This window comes from Amblyomma mixtum, chromosome 3 (genome assembly GCF_055824585.1).
Source record: "Amblyomma mixtum isolate Tamu chromosome 3, ASM5582458v1, whole genome shotgun sequence".
NCBI lineage: Eukaryota > Metazoa > Arthropoda > Arachnida > Ixodida > Ixodidae > Amblyomma > Amblyomma mixtum.
The window spans coordinates 125866250-125885453 of NC_143014.1; the positions used below are offsets into that span (position 1 = coordinate 125866250).

General features: G+C 48.0%; 1 protein-coding gene across 2 annotated transcripts in view; it reads left to right on the top strand.

Moving 5' to 3' along the window:
* The window catches only part of LOC149351755 (uncharacterized), a 94520-nt gene extending 78469 nt beyond the window's left edge, over positions 1–16051 (top strand). Inside the window, exons 2-3 of one of the 2 annotated variants that reach the window (XM_089581093.1) lie at positions 4576–4965; positions 6774–6948. In XM_089581093.1, coding sequence (XP_089437219.1) covers positions 4576–4965; positions 6774–6812 — 429 coding nt within the window. In that variant the 3' untranslated portion in view covers positions 6813–6948. Of the gene's footprint in view, positions 1–4575; positions 4966–6769 lie in introns of both variants that reach the window. The other variant, XM_089581092.1, reaches the window with a different exon arrangement.
* The last annotated feature ends 3153 nt before the right edge of the window (positions 16052–19204 follow it).

Here is a 19204-nt window from a genome sequence, read left to right on the forward strand (position 1 = left end):
TAACAAGCGGGGAAGGCCGCTCCGTCACATTGCGCCGATTAGTGCGCCGCGCGCGAAATACACGAGATACGCGCGTTGACCGAGCGCGCGAGATACGGCCGGCGCTCTCATATAATGCCCGGCCGTGTCGCGTCGCATTCACGCTCCACATCGGCGGCCGTGGGCGAGAGGACCCGTTAAGTTGGCACATCGCCTTCGGGGCTGCGAGCGGCGAGTCGGGTCGCCCGTGCCGCGGACGCCAGGGCTGGAGACGAACGTGACAGCCTCTTCAAAAGGGTGAGCCGGCGAACGAGCACCCGTACCGACGGAAACCGCGACACCGCCGCTGGTCGCTCTTTTTCGTTCCAGACGGAGGCTCGGCGCGAGGGGGAGGGAGGGGAGCTGCAACAAAACAAGGAAGGGGCAGAACGAAAGGGAAGATGGGGCGAAAAGTTAGCCGCGTCAAGCGGCAGTAAAAGCTGAACGAGCCCGGTCGTTTCTTTATTTTTGCCTTGTTCTTTCTTGCCTTTCAAATCATTTGACGACGGCAGTTGCAGCGAAGCGTGAGGGAGTCGCCACCTGAGCGTGACTCGTGAGCGCGCGCCGCAGGGATGGGGGCGAAAGTGTGGTTCGACGAGGGAAGGTTGCGACGGCAGAGCAGTTGAGAGCGCGAGAACTGTCGAGCTCTCGACACAGCGGCGTTATTGTACAGTGGCGAAGAGAGAGGGGAAGTGATAGAAGAACGACGTCCGTAAGTCAACGTCCGTAAGTCAAACGCTCGAAACGTGCCGCCCGTATGTTTAACCTTTCGTTTAGCTTTAACCTCTTCGTTTTTACTAGCCACTGTTATGTTGCATCGCTTGCAGCGCTTTCATTAAAAGCGCAGTGCGGACAGTTCGTATGACGGGAACCGAGTACGTAATAAGTGAAGTCGTTTTTTTTTTTACTATTTTGCCTTCGAGGCGTAAGGCTAATGAAAAGCTACTCCGCCCGTGCAAGAAATAGGGGCTCTGTCCACGACTGGATTGTGTTATACTGTTGCTCTATCTCACCGGATTTACCAGCAATGGGAGCGAAATAAGCCCGTTTTTAGCCCACACAAATCATCCCACTGGCGAGATTGCTGTCCGCGTTTATTTCGGCTATAAACGTTATGCTCAAGCTTTGCACCTGATTTCCGGAAGCGCTTCACTATTCTGTAATCCGCGATGTTTCGAATTCTCATAAACCGGAAGCGGCAAAGAAAGCAAAAGTGGGGTCTATGTTTTTTTTTTTTTGTAGCCTTATAGCCTTATTCTACTGACAACTTGTGGCTGCGAAAAATCACTGCGACTTTGCTTAAGTGAAGTGGCAGCGATTTCTTACTTCTTTTGCGCCGCATGTCTGTCCGAAACTTCGTGTTTAATATAAAGAAGAAAGAAAGAGCCTTACGTATAGCAGGGCAGAAAATTGAGCAAGTTGGTGAACGTTCATTCGGGAAAATTCAAGCATTAGCCTTACTTGTGTTTCGTTCTTGCATAGTTATTTCGTTTACGAAACTAACTTCGCATTTTGAGTCTACGGTATCGTTGAAGCTAACGGTTTCTTAGCTTCAATGATACCGCGTTCTCTCTTTTCCGCTTGCGATGTCCTCCTCAGGTTGGGGTCGTTTTGGTAGAAGGTCCGTTATTAACGACTCGAACCTTTCCTTTCCCACCTCAGGGGGGGGGGGGGGGGGGGGGGGGAATGTTGCCCTGCCTTTTACAGCGTCAAGCATGCATTTACAGCATTACGAAAGATAAAGCTGGCGTCAATTAATCAAGGGTGGTATTCACAACACAAACACCAACGGTTGCTCCCGATTTGTCAGCACCTGTGTGCTGGCCACTTGTGGTTCGAAATGTGCCGGCGTCTGTAGTCTATTCTCATTTGCGAAAATCGTTGTGAATGTGGCTCTTCATTGGTTGACGCCGGCTCTAGGTGCAGCAGTGCTGCGAAGTTCTGCGGAGAGAAAACAGGGACGCCTTTAAGAAAAAAAAAAAAAAGAAACACCTGCACCCTTACTTCACCCCCTTTTCATTGTTTCCTTTTTCTTTTTTTTTTCTCTTTGGCGCACCAAGCGCAGCAAATTGTGAAAAAATATATTATTTCTACAGATATTCGCAATTAAATAATGCGAATAGGACGAACAGGCTACATTCGGTCTTCTTCTGCACTCTTCTTCCTGTACTCTCCTTTTCTCGACGATCAAGTTTCGATTTAAATATGTCTTTTAATGTTTTTAAAACATTCCCATGACCAGCGCATATCGTGACATCATATAAGCTACGCTAAGCCGCACTAACTGCAGCTAAAGACTGATCAAATAATCGTTTAACTTCTCACTGTTGTTATTTTTACCAGGCTGTGTTGACGGAGACGTAGACGCTTCGAGCTCCGGCTCATCATCATCATCGGCCTGACTACGCCCACTGATGATGGTGACGAACCGGAAGCTCCGGCTACTACTTATTTACTCGCGTCATGAACGCACTTTTTTCTCCAACAATCTCTGAAGATTTAGGGGGTGCGTTCATCACGCAGAGTGAAATATAAAAATAATAAATCTGAAACGGTAAAAAGACGACGAAAAGTAAGCTGCTAAAATAAATGCTTCATCCTGCACGACCCACCTTCTAAATAAAACACAACGCACTCTTCAGCACAGTTTACAGGCTCGAGAGCGTCGTCCACAACTTCTGTCTTAAATCCGTACGTGCATCTCTCCCATTGGCCCAAGGTTCTCTCCTGTCCAAAGAGAGAACGACAAGAGATTGCTCTATGGCATAACCACCAGCAGTCGCCGCGAAGCCCAACGACCACAATTTGCTGCAATCCCTACTAGCCCAGATCGAACAGAGAAACCCTTTGTGTCCTGGCGTGGTTCCTACTTGTTATCGCATTCCGTGTGGAATATTCTTATTGGCTGTTCGTCCTGTGGGATGAGTATTGCATACAGTAGTCTTAGCATTCGAGAGACGGGGCTTTATATTATGCTCTTGTTGTTTCGGGGTTCAAAAAAGCTAGCCAAATAAAGGGGTGTGTCTGTTGCGTGAGGGAAGAAATAATTGCACTTTTTGATAAGTAAAGTGGGGGGCGGTGCGTCGATTATGCGAGTAAACACGGTATTCATCACTTTGTGTTAGCAGCAACTTCTACAAACGCATGGTTTAAAAGCAAGCACAGAGTTCGTATCAGCGCACTGTTCGCAAGTACGATAAAAAGGTCAGCTTCGTAAATTGCCGCATTGTTCTCACACTAATAAAATACAAGGGTTACTTACCCACAGTATGACACAACCAACAGAAAAGCGCAGGCAACACAAACTGAACACACGAGCGCGATCCACGCTGTATCTCCTGAAATTGTTTGAGGTAGGCGGATGTGAAATCGGGCGAGCTCATTATTGTTATGGAGCTCATTCTGTCCAACAACTGCACCACATTAAGCTCGAATAATAATAAAGAAAGCGCTTCCTGCCACATTTCCGCGACGCGCTCACAATGCGCGCATCGAGCCGCTCGAACAATGGGGGCACCGCCGATAAGGGGCTGACGTCCATTTAAACTGCGGCGCCTCGCATGAGTCAGGGCGACCTTGTCCGGACCGTCATGTGCGTCGGAAAACAATGAACGCTTCAGATCTCTATCGCAGCCCCATGGACGGTACAAAATAAATAAATAAATGTATGCGAAATGAGCCTTAGACTGACGTGCACCAACCCGGTACAAAGCAGCGCGAAACTGAGAGCATGGCAGTGCGCTCGTTGCATCGGATGTCTGAAATAATTTATTATGCTAAGTGTCGTCTGGTAGAACAGCGCGGTCGTAAATACCTCTGCATGTGTGTAGGGCACGAGTTGAGACGCTGCCCTGGGTACACAGCGAACAAAAAAGAAGTGAAACAGAGCACTGACCAGCTTCCGTGCCGTTCAATCACCTGAGGCAAGTGTGCGAAGTGTTGGGGATAACCCATAGTTAGCAGGTTCGCTTCCACGGTCGTGTCTTTACCCGCAGCGGTAAAGAAAAAAAAAATTGAGTGCATCGCACGATCATTGAAAACAAGCAATGATATGATGATGGCAGCAATGAGCTCCATTGAAACGAATTAAAGCAGCCGCGCAGTATGAAAAAAAAAGAGCCAGCTTCGCGAAGCTTTAGTTGCGTACTGGAGCGTTGTGGGTTGGCTGGCGCAATATGTTCGTCAGTAATGGTAGAATCAATGAGACTACATCCCATTTGTCACAGCCAGCGGCAAAAAATGTGAATTATGTCACATTTCCCTCGTCTTTTGACTATCGAGGCAGCGATCGCGCGGCCAAGCTCACTGCCCTCTCTGTACCTCGAAGTGAGCGCATTCAGTTACGGGCACCTTTCATCCAGGTAGAGTGTCAGTCACTTCATTCAGCCAACTTATGGGGGCCTGCCCGTCTTTCGCAACTGTATACTACTTGAGGCGTAGTCAGGTAAACGCGACCGCCAGCGCTTGCATTCGTAGCTCGCTCCTTGCCACTGGCTCTCAAAATTAAGGAGAGACCGCTTCAGCATTCTTTTTTTCTTCCTCCCGTGCCACCCGCAGGTGCGAGGCGTCCTCGCTCCGTCCACGACGGCGACGCAGCCCTCCCGGCGGCTCCCCGCACCGACTGCGTCAGCCAAGGGGCCCAGCGACAGCTGCCGCGTCGTCGGCGAGGCTCTCCGTGCGCCGCAGCTTGACGCGGCGGGGAGCAGGGACATGGCGGCCGCGGTTCTGACTTCGGCGCAGCAGCCGCAGGGAGCCACGACCCCGGAGGCGAGCCGGCGGGTACAGCGGGCGCTGCTCAAGCTCGAGCTGCCGGACTGGTTCCGACAGCACTACCGGCCCCCCAGGAGGGACGCCGGATCCCGGATCGGCGACGACGGCCTGCCACAGTGGCCCAAGTGGCGCGCGCCGCCCGCCAAGGACGCCAAGGGAGCCCTCCGGCCGGCCCAGGTTTGTACGGCATGCGCCCGCACATGTGTTGCAAGAATTCGGGATTCCTGACGTGTGCGCTGAGGAAGTGTCCTGCTACGCGCGTTTGCAAAACAACGGCTCCTTTTGACGTCTGCCACAACGCTGTAGTTAAGCTGCCGTATAGCGTGCTATATCTTCCATCATATTAAAATTTAAAATTATAATAGGGAAGTCCGCAGCACAACTTTAACTGGCTTTAATCCAGGGGCGAAAGCTTAAACATGGAGCTAAATGCCCGAGGCAGTCTGAGAGGGAACAAAATTGCGCAAACGCCTCGAGGTTCATTCTTATGGGGGACGCTGCCGACTCGTATTTACTATCCATATAGGTCAGGACGCAACGTCTCTCAAGGATGAATCTCGTCCTGGACGAGAGGTGTGTGTGAGGGGGGAGGGGTGCTTTGTCCCATGTGCAAAAATAATAAAAGAATCAACGAATGAATCAAGAGTGGGAAGTTCCATGCACGTGTAATGTTTATTTCCCTGGGTGCCGCACGATTTCTGCCACCCTGACTATTGTTGTCCACGTACGTATCTCAAACTCGACACTACTGCGAAACTTGCTTCGTTTTGACAGAGTACATTAATCAATGCATCTCGTTCCGCAAATTTTGGACTAGCTGTTGGCCGTGCGCATCCTGCCGCACAGTGAAATGAATAGTGCGGGTTAAGTACAGCCTTCTGCAAAGGCGCAGCTGCATACTCAGAGCGTGCCGCTCCAAATAAGATGCATACAACTGCGAAGAAAATTGCGCTTTGGTCTTTATTCAAGCGCCGACTTCTAGAGGCGCAGTCGTTGGCGAGTATATAAAAACACGTTCAGGCCTTCTATCGTTCATTTTTTTTTAGCTGCAGGCTCTTCTGGGCATTACATAATGAAAAAGAGGATAGGCAATCAAATACTGTAGCCAAGAAGGCAGTGTAAACACGAAGCGATTCAACGATAACTGAAATACAGCCCGTAAATAATACGGCAGTTGGGTAGAAAAATATATTTCAAGAGACTGCCACCGCAACAGGTATAAATACGAGATATAAGTTTTTCAGTCGTTGTGTATTTGATGTAAAAGGACATTTCAACATTTTTTTCTTATTTCTTCAAGAAATCATGCTTTCGACAGTGTCGTTTGCAAGTCCATCAATAAAGTATCATTGTTAGTAACGCCAGCGGCAGCTTTAAGTGGTGTATTTTGCTCTGTAACGCTATACTTGAACAGCTGCTTTCCTGCTGGATATGAGAATGACCAAAAACAGACTTGAACTTTACTTGCTCCGCGTTTGCCGAATGTTGTCGTTTCTCAAAGTCGCAGCGCGGCGTAGGAATTTACACCGAGGCGTTATACACAGCGTTCTGCAGACCTTCCCTTAGATTTTCCCTTCAGTATCCCGTGCATATAGTTCGCACCGGTAGAAGATCTTTGTCTGTAACAATTTCAACGCCATATTTCTATTTAAAATGTTCCCAAAGTGACTTATCTGCACCACGACAGACTTGCTTTCGGCAATAATGTCACGTGTAACGTAAATGAGCCTCCTTAACGGGTGTAAACGTCGGCCATTCCTTCATTCTCCCTTTCGATTATCGTGTCGTGCCTGGTCCGACCCATCTGCTTGCGGACTTATTGCAGCGCTGAGGCCAGAACGTGTTCGAACGCACTGCCAAGCTGACCGACCATACAGCTTGTCTAACCGGCTGACCAACCGATAGATCTAACTCGCTCATTCGGCGTACGCCGTTTCTCCGCCGCGGTATCTTTCATTGCCGCACTCCCGTTTTCTCGCAGACAGCCACGACCACGCTGCCGGCTGACCGGAGGAATCTGGTGATCCCTAAGCGGGTCACCTTCCGCGAGAAAGGCTCCTCTCGCAGCCCCGCCAGGAACTGGGCGTATCGGTCGCTGCGGACGCCGTACCTGGGCTGGCGCAGCGCGGAGCTCGGTGCAGCCGCTCAGACTCCGCACCAGGCGGCTGCCGTCCGGTGACCAGATCACGAGCACCCCTTCGTCACCAGCACCGTCTTATACTCATCGCCCACCCTGCACGAAGCTCGCAAAGCAGAAGCTACCGCACTCGCACGCACTGGGACTGACGCGGCTGCATGTGCTCCGATCGGGGAACGTGGTCGCTTGCCATACGATGGTCAATTCCACTGGCCTCTTTGGAGCAATTGTAGAACAGCTGATGTGCCCCCCCCCCCCCCCCCCTCTGTTTTTTTCGCAAAATTCGGTCTCGGGGTGGGAGGACAGATTGCTTCCTATCATAGGACCAGTTAGATATGCCCTGCAGCGGTGCATCACGCATGCCCCGCGACGGCCGTGCGGGAGTTGCGCTTGAGCGTGCCGAGGTGACTGTATACTGCACCATCTGTCGTCGCCACTGCGCCATTCTTGATCTCGCAGAAAAGAAAAAAAATACGAAACGAAAAGCATGAACGCCTGTCTCTTCAGTGATTGGTAGCCTTTGTCGTGAAAATGGAAGGCTTCATGGTTTCCTAGGAAGCTCGCGCCGCCATCTGGGAATGTCATGTTCCTCTGCTACCCTTAAACGAGCCGAGTGCTCCCGCCGCAATGATGGAGTTGATATCTTTCGTAGAGGAAGCGCTGCGCTCCATTTTGGCCACTGGAAATCACCATGCTGAAATTTGCTGGCTATATTTTTCTGTGTGGAATGTTACCCCCTTATGAAGTATGTCAGACGAACACCCTCAACTATTGTACGTTTTTCTTTTGTTTAATTGCTGGTCGTCTTTAAACTATACTAACATCATTTTTTTTTAACATTTATAGCGCATATTCAGCATTGTTTCTTTTTACGATTTTCCGCTCCTGGACGCCTCAGACCAAAGGCCAAATAAGAGGTCAAGGAGCATCGCTATATTTTTTTAGCATCTCTGGCACCCTCTAGGCATAAACGCGTCACATCGACATGTTCCCGAACGGCTGCTACCCCCAAGCGCAATAAGTGTGTCGGTGTCAGAGGACTGTTGTATGCTCGGTGGTGTCTTGCGATCTTCTCCTTGTGTCACGCTATCCTTGGCGATGGCTCTCAGCGCGTATGATATTTGTCCGACGACCAAACGACGCCCTTTAATGACACTGTGAATCAGCTCTTCCCTGCAGATTAACAGCGCACCGACGTACAGGGTCCGTCAAAAGTTCCAAGGCCACAGGGTTTGCTTTTGAGCAGCATAGTCGGGCTGTTGAGATACCCTCGAAGCTCAAAATATCTGTAGAGAATAGAAGAAGGATCGTTCTACCATCTGAGAACCTCGATAGCTCTATCGGAATCTTAAGTGCCAGGATATACCGATGAAAAGCGGACCATGTGGCCTGGGAACTTTTGACGGACCCTGTACGTCCCCGACGTATTTTACAATTTGAACAGCTTACTCTCTTATTCTCCGAACTGCTTCGTCACATGCGAAGATGCCTTAATCTTAGGCAAAAAGATAAATTACCAAAGTCATCTTTAGCACCTACTACAAGCTAAAGAACACTGAATTGTGTTATTTACATTTTCCACTCAATTAGTTCATTGGGCGAATGTACAAAGGTCGGTCAAAAAATAACGCACAATCCACTGTATCTCGGTAATGGTAAGCACTAGGGAAATTATATTTTTTAGGTGGAAGCATTGGTGCTTAATGTCACTTAATGTTTCATAAACTTTAAGCACTGCACTGTAGCCATCTTTGCCTCCATGAGACGAATGCACGTTTGTAAAACTCTGGAGGTTCGTCATTACACCACTTTTTTACACACGCAGTGAGCTCGTGGTCATCTCAAACCACTTTGCCGCGCAGATGAGCATACAATCGTTCAGACAGATTGAAATTCGATAATTCTTCATGAATGACTTCATGAAAGCAGTGTGGACAGGCCCCAAAGAAACTTTGCCGATCATCATACACAATTTTCCTGAATTGCATCAATGCCCTTGGCAAGAGCCTCGGAACCTAGCGAGTACAAATTTTTCTGTATCCTAATTGTTCGAATAGCGTTAAGACGTACCCTTTTACGCATACACCTGTGTGTTCCATAATCTCTCTCGGGGTGATGCATCACTGATCTCCACTAGGTGGCCGGATGCCGCATTCCCGCTTTCCGAGACGAGCGCGAGTGAAGCCACCGGAAGTTGGACGGCTTGTCCTGGAAGTCGGGTGTCTGCTGTGTATTGCAATGCAAAAAGTCGCGTCTTTCACCCTTTCGTTCTCAGTTTTTTGCGTTGTTCTCGTATGATGTCTGCTGTTATATGAAAGGAACAAGCAAGCTGAACGCGAGAAATGTGAGCATTGTGTGCAGAACCCTGTTATTTCAGAGAAACCGAAGAAAACAGGCATGCAGGTCTCACCCTGCCACGGCAAAGGAGTGCGTGCATTAAACACTATGTTCTTGTCTGGTTCTTGCCTTCCGAGCGTGAAGGAGAAGTAGAGGAATGACGATGAGGCTAAGTCATCTTAAAATCGAATTTTCGTGTAGCAAAGAAAAGGCACAGCGCGAGAGGAACGACTGACAAGAAATACGAATGCTGCAGTGCGCGTGAGATGCGCTGCTAGAAGTCAACTGCACCAAGCACCACGAATAAAATACCAATCAGTCTTAACTCGCTCCAATGCGAAACAGTACATGACACGCTCCGTCTAAAAAACAGTACCATACCTTTTGGAGGCGCTAATGTGAACCAACCGAACACCGTCGACACCTCACCAGATAGTAGCCTAGCCCTCGCTCCGGTTCGGTCTAGACATAATTCGGTAAAATGGTCACTGCAAAGCTGGCTGCCTGGTGAAGGTTTCCACCTATTCTTTCTTAAATTTATCACCCATTGACAGCATAGTTTGGGCTTGAGCGCGGGAACAAGCAACACAGTAAAGAGCAGAGCTGGCGACGTTAGCGCAACGGGACGACACATAGCTCAGCAGACGAGGCTCCATACTTGCTGCATGTAGCGACATCTTGTCGTCTACTAGTGTCGTCCCATTGCGATGCAATGGACCCTTATTTTTGAAACGTCTTTCTCGAAGACTTCGCTGGTCTCTTCGCTCAGTTGACGGCGCAACAAGTAGGCATTGTCATGGAGAAAGACGAGAACGGCGAAAAGACGAAATGCTAAGTGGGAAAACAAAACTGTAACTGAAAAACCGTGCTGAGGTCCGATTTCGTGCACTGCCAAAGGCTGACTTCCGGAACAAGGCCACTTACTTCCGGTGGCTTCACTTTCGGGCGCTCAATGCGCCATCCAGCCCCCTAGTGGAGATCAGTGTGATGCATCTGTCATTTTCAATGAGTTCATCTATAGCTGATGCATTTTCATCGGTTTTGAAGTTTGACGATCTACCTAAACGCTGCAGGACTTGGATATGCAATCACTACTCCGAAACAACTCAAGCCATGAAAGCACATATCACTGCGAATCATTGTGTTGTCCCAATGGAATGGAAACAGCTTCCAGCGAATTGATGCTGCTGAGTTATCCACGGACTTGTAGGGGAACGGTCGATCACTGCGCGCTGCCGTAGTGGGGTCCCACGTTGATCCTCCATGGTGGCTTACATGAAACAACAGGAAACAAAAGTTTAATATGGATTAGGGTATAAGTGACCAATGCTTCTGTATAGAAAATTTAATTTCCCTAGCGCTTACCATTACCTATCTACAGCGGATATTTTTTGCGATACTTTTTGACGGACCTTTGTATTGGCCGATACGACACATTCGCGCTTACCTTCTTCGTATTCCTAGGCTTCTCGCATCTAGACAGTTGTGGACGCGGTGCTCTGACTTAAGATCCTGCTATTCCGCATGGGGTTGATAATATTTGTTTGCATTCACTCAATACGCGCGACATACGGCGCGTTTAGTGATGCGTACGTAGCGCTAATCTGCAAAAGCGCCTACCTCAGCTCTTGAGCTCGCTTTTTTATCCGGGCTTCCTGCTTTCCCGTTCTGAGTGACTAAATACTTGTAATCATTCCTGCTGGAAGTGGTAAGCACTTCTAGCGAGCTTTGTATATCCATCCTAACGGACTGATCTGGAATATATAAAAGCTCATATAATTTAGATTTTTTTTTAAACGGTTCCGAGGGGAACTGCTTATTTATTAATTATTCCAGTCGATATGAATATGTGCACCAATATTAACTTAGTCCATAAAATACCGATTTTCGCTAATATATTTCGTTCGGTCATTCACTTCAAACAGGGCAGCAGTCTGATATGACTTGGAGACGCGACCACTAGTATAGCTTGTTGCCGTGGGGCCTACGTCCAGTTGCTCACAGTCGTCTTACTCACGATGGGAACCGCGGTTGTAAAAAGGGCGCTTGAAAATGGAGCCTTTCGGTTGATGCGGTATCACATACCGGAATTCTAGCATACCTAGCCCTTTCTCAGTCGGTTCCAGGCTGCAATGAAAAATATCATGGGCTGAGGGATGGTGCGAGCAGACGACATGCGAACACAGGGCCGCTGTTCGAAACAACTGTTTCTGTTGACCGGATCGTCAACTGCGCATTACAAAACTGACCCATACAAAAAACCCAAGCAATGGAAACACACCCGTAACTGGTGGTGCAAACTACACACACGCAAGTACCTGAAGATATTCTGAATGCATTTTGTTTGTAAATACCGTACACCAAAGAGAAGAGGCAGAAATGCCTTGTGGACAGTTATGTCGCCTGTAAAAGAATTTCTTGCTTCACATTTTTACATGAAACTTCACCATACCGATAAATCACACGCGTCTTTCAGTACGAGCTCGTCCGTCCCCTTCTACCGAGACAAGTATCCAAGACGTAAAGCGAAGTTCTTTCGTTCAATTGTTCCACAGCGCTCTGAACTGTTCGCTAACATTAGTTCGCATTTGAGCTACAGGTGGCATACTTGTTAAAGGTACAGTAAAGGCAGTGAGACAGGGAAGATACGCCCAAAGGGTTATGAATGAGGTTTTCTTGATGATTTTGGCGCCACAAGCCCACTAACCAGCCTGAATGAACTAGTGGCTTAAATGCCAGAGGACAGGTTTACGGGGTCATTTTGCCTATTCGTATGGTCCTGACTTTAATACCAGAGGTGGCGAACGACATTGCTCGCGAGTTATCAGCACTGATCTCACAAGCGCTAGCTGCGAATGGAAGAACAACTGATGAATCTGGAAAAGAAGGTACCTCAAAAAATGCGACCATCGATCGCCGTTTCACTTGTGATGCATGCAGCTACAGGTATCCCGCGTGAATTAGGCCAGACATTCTTGAAATAAGCCTGTACGTTCTTTGTAGTGATCGTCTGTGAATATTAAAAAAAAAGCTGCATATGACCACTCGCATGTCAATTTAAAAAAAAAAAGCAACAAAACCTTGTTATTCTTCAGGAATTTACGTTATGCCTTGCGGTAATGTCGATTTCGGAAAAGTAAAAGTAAGGTACGCTATCTACTCAGTCGCCGCCTTGTCTTAGCGCTAGGCGTCTTTAAAGCTTGAAACGGAACACCAAACTTCCAAGCCGTCTTGCTGTTGTACTGTGTATCGGGTAACTCGCTGTTGTGAAAATTGTTCCTCTTAGCCGGTGCTCCGCTACGGCTAAGAGCCGATAAAGCTGATTTGTGACGTCAGGCGTAAAGGGTAACAAGAAAATACTCCTTGTGATATCAACGCGATAGTGCTAAGGGTCCCCTTCAGCGGCAGCCCCGGCGTCGTCGGCATTGGCGTGTCGAGGAAAGCAGGTGGCCTACCTACTACCTAAGTTACGCGACCTTGTGACGTGATCACAACCTGCCCACCATGGCAGGTGGCAGTTAAATTAATAGTTTGTCGCGAGAGGTTGCTCGGGAAGGGCATCATGAGCCCCACAAGCCCCACCGGTAACTGTGTTTCATAACAGCCACCTGCCGGGGCCGTGGCGCATCGCTTAACCGCTGCACCACTACGCCAGGAGTGGCATGAGGACTCTCCGCGATCTATGAACGTAAAGTAGAACGACCAATTCGGCATAAACGGGCATGTAGGCATAACCCAAGCGTCATAGAAGGAGCATTTGCGCGAGAGGAATCTTTAAGGCTATCGAATTGTACTCTTAAGGGTACGCTAAGCGTTACGCGATGGTGAAAGATAGAACAGTGTCCGCGTATGCGAAGTGATACACAAAGAGTACCCCAGGTCGCTGAAGGGACCCATTAACGCTACCGCGTTATACCCTAAAGGCGGAGCTTAAGTGTCCCCTACCTCCTGGCACAGACACTTCTTTTTTCGCTACGCTGCCCTGTCAGCTCGCGCCAAAAATATTATAATAGACATTCAAGCTTCACGTATGTGAGTGTCATCCACAGCTCCCGCAACGCTGCATAGACCCCTGTGACTTCGCTCACAGCGGCATTGTTCCTATGCGTCCCTCTAAAGGCGTCATCGAATTTTCGCAGACGCGTTGTTCGCTCATGATTTATGCATGGGGCCCCGAAGAACCAACGCAGTCAAATTAGTGGTTTTTTTTTTTTTTTTTTTTTAGAAGCCCGAAAGCGTAGTGCGGCTATGAGCAGGAATTCGAAGCAGCCGGGAGAAAAGTTCGTTGCTTAGGGAATGAATATTTTAATTGGTCAATGTTATCGAAGCAACACGCGGGATAAGAGGAAGCTGAGAAAACGCACTAACCGCTAATGCATCAACTGCATGCAATACTGTAATCCTGGGGCAGAAGCTCCAAGCAGCATTGTTACAGTTACAGCTAATCGTGAGAAGTTCAACCAGCAAACGCTGAGTTCGCTGCTGTTGTCACGGGCCAGTGGTGATGGCGGTCGTAAAAACGAGAAGAATTGGCGATCGTCGAGCCAGAATGACTGCGGCTTACGGCTGCCCTCTATTTACAACCGTCCTCGTACATTTCAAGAGTTTGACAAAATTCTGTCAGCGCGTAGGCGCGTAAGTAATAGGATAACGCAAACACGTCTTGCGCAGCAACAGATACGTAATAAAACGCTAAGCGTCGATCCTCGCGAAGCAAAGACAATGAAAAAGAACTCCGCACGCGATGTCAGCTATTAGTCCTGCCTCTTCTTTCTCTCCTCTTTTGGACAGCGCGCCCTTAAATTGGCGATGAAAAATAATGGTACAGGCTGACTCTATCTTGACTCACAACAACACAATAATAATGTTTGCGTGCTGAAAGGCACCTAGAAATTATTATTGTAAATTGGCGCTTTAAGTCAGCGATGCTGACACGGCTTCTGGAGCGCAGGCAGCATATGCTCAACAAAACACGTCTTTACGTGATTCGGCACAGATGTTTCGGGACGCAAATGACCCTTGCTTCGTGCACTATGAAGAATCGGAGTCAGCTAAAAAGGGAATTTGCAGTCGGGGCACAAGGGATTGTGCAGCTTTTGCGAGACAACGTGCAGACTATTTTTCTGATATGGTATATGCATCAGGCTGTATCCCAAACCAGAAGCAATGAAGAAAGTAAGAAAAAAGTTAACAACACAAGACGAAGATCTAGGGTATCAAGAAAGTGCCTTCAGCTTTGGGACTAGGAAAAAAAAAACTTACACGTGCCCCAAAAATAAAAGGCAACATGACAGCGAAGAAAAACTTGAATCGCGGTGAGCTGCAGCAGAGAATGCGCATGTATACAGCTTGGGCGCACCTGGCACTTCCGGCGGAACAATACTTCACTTTTGGAGTTCGCCTAATCAGTGGCAAGGGTGAAGTACCCCAATTTGTCCACAGAACCGTGCTCCATTTTAGTTTCGGAGCACCTGTACGCGTAGTGACAATCACTTAATGATGCAGCGAGGGTTGGCTTCTGGTTTAGTCCATTCGTTGACGAGAGCAGGTTGTCGAAGCGGCCCGCGAGTAGAACCTTGTCGAAAAGTAAAGCATGCGCGTGGGGAGCTGCGCGAAATATCGAGGTTTGTCACCTTAGGCACGAAACAGTTCCTTTATCGCCTGTGCCCTACCGCTTCTATATGTCATTACACCGAAAGTTTAACGAAACTCCGACACTCTAAGCGCCACTTTCATCGCATAGACGGGACATCTGAATGACGCGCACCGTCGTGTCAGTCTGGCGATGGACACAACGGCAGTCCTCGCTTCATATATAGGCCGCAATAGGAGCGTACAGTGTGAAACGTACACAAATTTTGCAGCGCATCTCTCTCTATAGGACACAACAACCAGCGGTGCCACTGCGCCGAGAGCTGCTAAGCCAGTTCCTCGGTCACAGATGACGGCGAGCTCTCGGCCGACGGGGCCTAAAAGAGGAAGGCGGAAGACTCTTTTCTTCCTTTGTCATAGCAGATGCCATGGGAGCCTGTTGTCTGCAGATCCTTTTGCAGCGCCGCTGATGTCCCTGAACCACGGTTAATTACTTTTCTTAAGTTCGCGTGGCTGCTCGCTTAGCGAGGCCTCCCACCAGCCATTGTGCGTGGCGTTCGCCATCCCTGCGTGACAGCAGATCATCGATCCTGTGGCAGGAAGATTTTGCCACGCGGTAGTGCATACCTTTTTGGCGGCTTTTCCTAACGTGAGCTTCGAAAACTTTAAAGGCTGTATACATTTCAATTCCTGTATATAGTGCGATATCCTATGCAACCAGGTCGTTATTTTGATTATTTATCAAAATGTGTGCTGAGCATTGGTTCTGTGTTCGGGAAATATGTTTTTTCAAGTTGTGTACTGAACAGTGGTTCTGTGTTATGGAAATATCGTGCACGCACTGAACATCAGCCTTGAGGAGCTGCTGGGAGTGAGGTGGGATGTGAATTGTGTTTTCCATGAGCTTTGCTTCCCGACGGCCCTGTTGTAGCGCTGTTAGATTAAGCGCTGGGTAAGCTTCGACAGGTGTGCCTTTTGTCTTGAGGCAATCTCACCTTCAAAAGGGCATTCTATGTTCTTACTTTTATTCCGGCTTTGTGGGCCCGCGATTCCTGAGTTTATTAATGTTTTGGCTATTATCGCTACCTTTGCTGCTGTTCTCTTTCAGATTACTGATCTGCACGCATGAAGCAACAAAGGTTGTGTTTTGTTTGTGGCAACTGTTGAGTCACGATAATAAAAGTTATTGTTGATCCACGTGTCTGTCCCTTGTCTCAATAAAAGAAAAAAAAACGGTGCTACAGCAGTATCGCATACAACACGCAATACATTTTACTTTCGGCTTGAGAGAACGCTAGTGAGTGTAAACGCTCTAGCCCTCGTTGTAGCAGTCTAGATCTTCACTAAATCGGAGCTCTCTTTACGCCTTTCATTAGTAGCCTCCTTTTAATGCCCGCTTTAGTTATCGGAGTCGGAAAGGGAACCAGAGGTGTCACTGCCTGCTGCCATTAATAATTGACCTGAAAGCTGACAGATGACTCAAGGCTGTTGATGGAGCGACTTCCTGGAGCGCAGAAGCAGGAATTGTGTATTATATCAAATTCGTGTCATGTGTCATGAGCATTGTCACAGCTTTCCGCAGACATATATATATATATATATATATATATATATATATATATATATATATATATATATATATATATATATATATTACCCTACACAGAGGGGCATGCAGAGTTCGAGAGGCCTTTCGAAGCACTTAGGGGCTTCTTACGGTCTCACGTCTAGCCGGATGTTAATGGCTACGGCGAAAAATACTAAACAAAGCCACCTTTTGCAAGCTCAGAAACTACGGGGCGAGGCCTCAAATCCCTTTATTGAGAGGACAGTCTGATACATGGGTCTTTATTTAAACACGACTGAAGCAACAGCCTTTAGAGTACTGGGAAAATCTCTTACTCAGCCTCAAAAAGTTCGGAAGAGAAGCGTTCTGCACAGACGAGGCATTTCTTCTTATACAAGATGAAAATGGTGGTGTATCTCATTTTGCCATAAATATGCACTTGCCACAGGGGCACAAATACCCTCGCCCACACTAGGTGTTATGTCTCTCTTATGGTACGGCGAAATCGCTGTTTGTCTTGAATAAAACAGACGAACTCGCAGTGCACCTTCACAACACAGGATAAAACACGAACGTTTACGAGGGCCTTCAGCCCGATATTCGCTTTTGCAAGCATATCAGGCCCCAGAGAGGCGCCTGAAATCAAGCATACTACATAGATTTCCCCCTTTCATTCATAAAAATCGACCGTGATGCAGACTATCACATGTGGCACACGATATGTTTTTCCAGTTCAGTTCTCACTTCTGCGAACAGCGTCCCGTGGACACTAAGAAAATGCAGCGCCGAATGATAGAGAAGGAAGAGTATTGTACTTGGTTCTTTTGCTGAGGCAGACCATCGACGTACCTTTTTAACGTTAGGTTAACCAATAATTATGTCGCGTCGCGTACTTTCTTTTATGTCTATTGCAATGCATCCAAACAAATAAGCAGTACGCGCAAGCTAAGGCAAGGCTTGACGTTCACATTTGTTTCTTTTTGTCTCTCATAGAGGCTCACACACACACTCGTTCACTCATGCTATACCCTCGATCCTTGTCGAGGTTCCGTGAGCACCGGCTTTCCCAGCTTGCTACAGCCATAACCTTAAGAATGTAATCTCGCTTCCGACAAGTCTGGCGACTTTCAGTCAAGGAAGTTGAGGCAAAAGCCGCACCTTCATATGCCCCTTTCCAGCACACGCAGGACACAGAAGAAGCATCTTCTATTTCCCTCCGCCAGAGATAAAGAGGAAACAAATTCAACTTCACAGATCTTGCCGGTGTCCTATCGCCGTAACAGAGAGGTCCAGGCCTATGGGGTTGAGCGAAAGCAGTCGAACGAAGCAACTTCTCTAGAAACTCATGGAAGAGCATGATCTATTAGAACACGGGGAAGCAGACGAGGAAGCAGTTGCACCGGATGCAAATTCACCCTCTGAAACAAAAGACACCTATTACGCAAACTCTGTGGGCACAGAAGTAGATGCGACGTCCGACAAATTGCTGTAATCCTCATGGTCAAGTCCACTCCCTATTTACCCTTGAAAACACCGGCGGATGGCTCTACAAAGGAAATGCCGCGGAATCTGCTCTCCAGAAAGAAGCAAATAATGTTGTTCTCCGCCCAAACTACTGCTTACTTTTTCTGGCACAATAGGCGATTACGCGTACAAGTTTTACGTTATCTAGTTTCTCCACGGCACTAATGAAGCACGACAAACCTCACTCTTGAAAAATAGGTAAAGAGCGTCGCAGCTGCACCACCGACATCTAGGCAGAAACGTGAGAGGGCTTGGGACGTAAACATAATCATTTGCCTGTGGACGAATCTTCGTTCCAGCTCATGGCAACGTCACACGTGGTCGCCATGGTGTTCCCGCCTGCCAGTATGCCAGCAAAAAAATTTCTTACACGATGTCTGGCGGCGTAAACACAAACTGCAGCTTTCATATTGACCAATGTAAAGTATCACCGAATGAAAAAGGTAAAATGTAGCTCCTGGCTAAAATACTAAGAGCATAGGTAGACGATTTCAATGATGACTGCACAATCGCGCCGCTCTGCATGGTCCGACGTGCTTTAAAAATGTTGCGCTATCCTAAATCGCATGCTCATGCAGGAGCCCGATTTCAGTAACAAGTATACTCCGCAGGTACACATTACGCTGCATTAATTTTTCACTACCCATTTAGTCATGATGTTCGGACAACGCTGTTACGGACTTTCTCGAGTACTTCTGGCGACGTAATAGAATAAACATTCACAGTTCAACACCTCTCTTCGCGTCGCTGGTTATAAGAAAGAATAAGGACACTAGTTACGAGAATTAATTGGCAGAAAATAACTGCACAGTGCCACAGCAGGTAACTCAATCCACTCTGCTGTAACCTTTATGTTTGACTGAAAGGGAGAAGAGGCGTGATCCATTCAGCACGACAGCAGAGGCGCTGTGTTCCACGACCGAGCTGGCACACCTCAGGCTCTTCGCTTCGGACACCATGCCTAAGAACTGCGAATTTGAGATAGCTAGCATTGTTGCTTGGAAAGCCTTACCAGGGAACAAGATGGCTGCGTGCCCTCTTGGAACACTGACGCTCATGAAAGAGAGGAAGAAACGAAGCGCTGACAAAGGCGCTGCTTGTACTGGAAAACCCCTCCTGTTCTAGTTACCGCACGACTGGCTGATGAAAGCCGCGCTTCGCTTGACACCCATTGACGTACACAACAATCGTCGCGCTACAGCGACCGAACGCTCCTGCAGACCTTGTCGCAGCCCTGACGCCCAGGCAAAGGTTCAAGT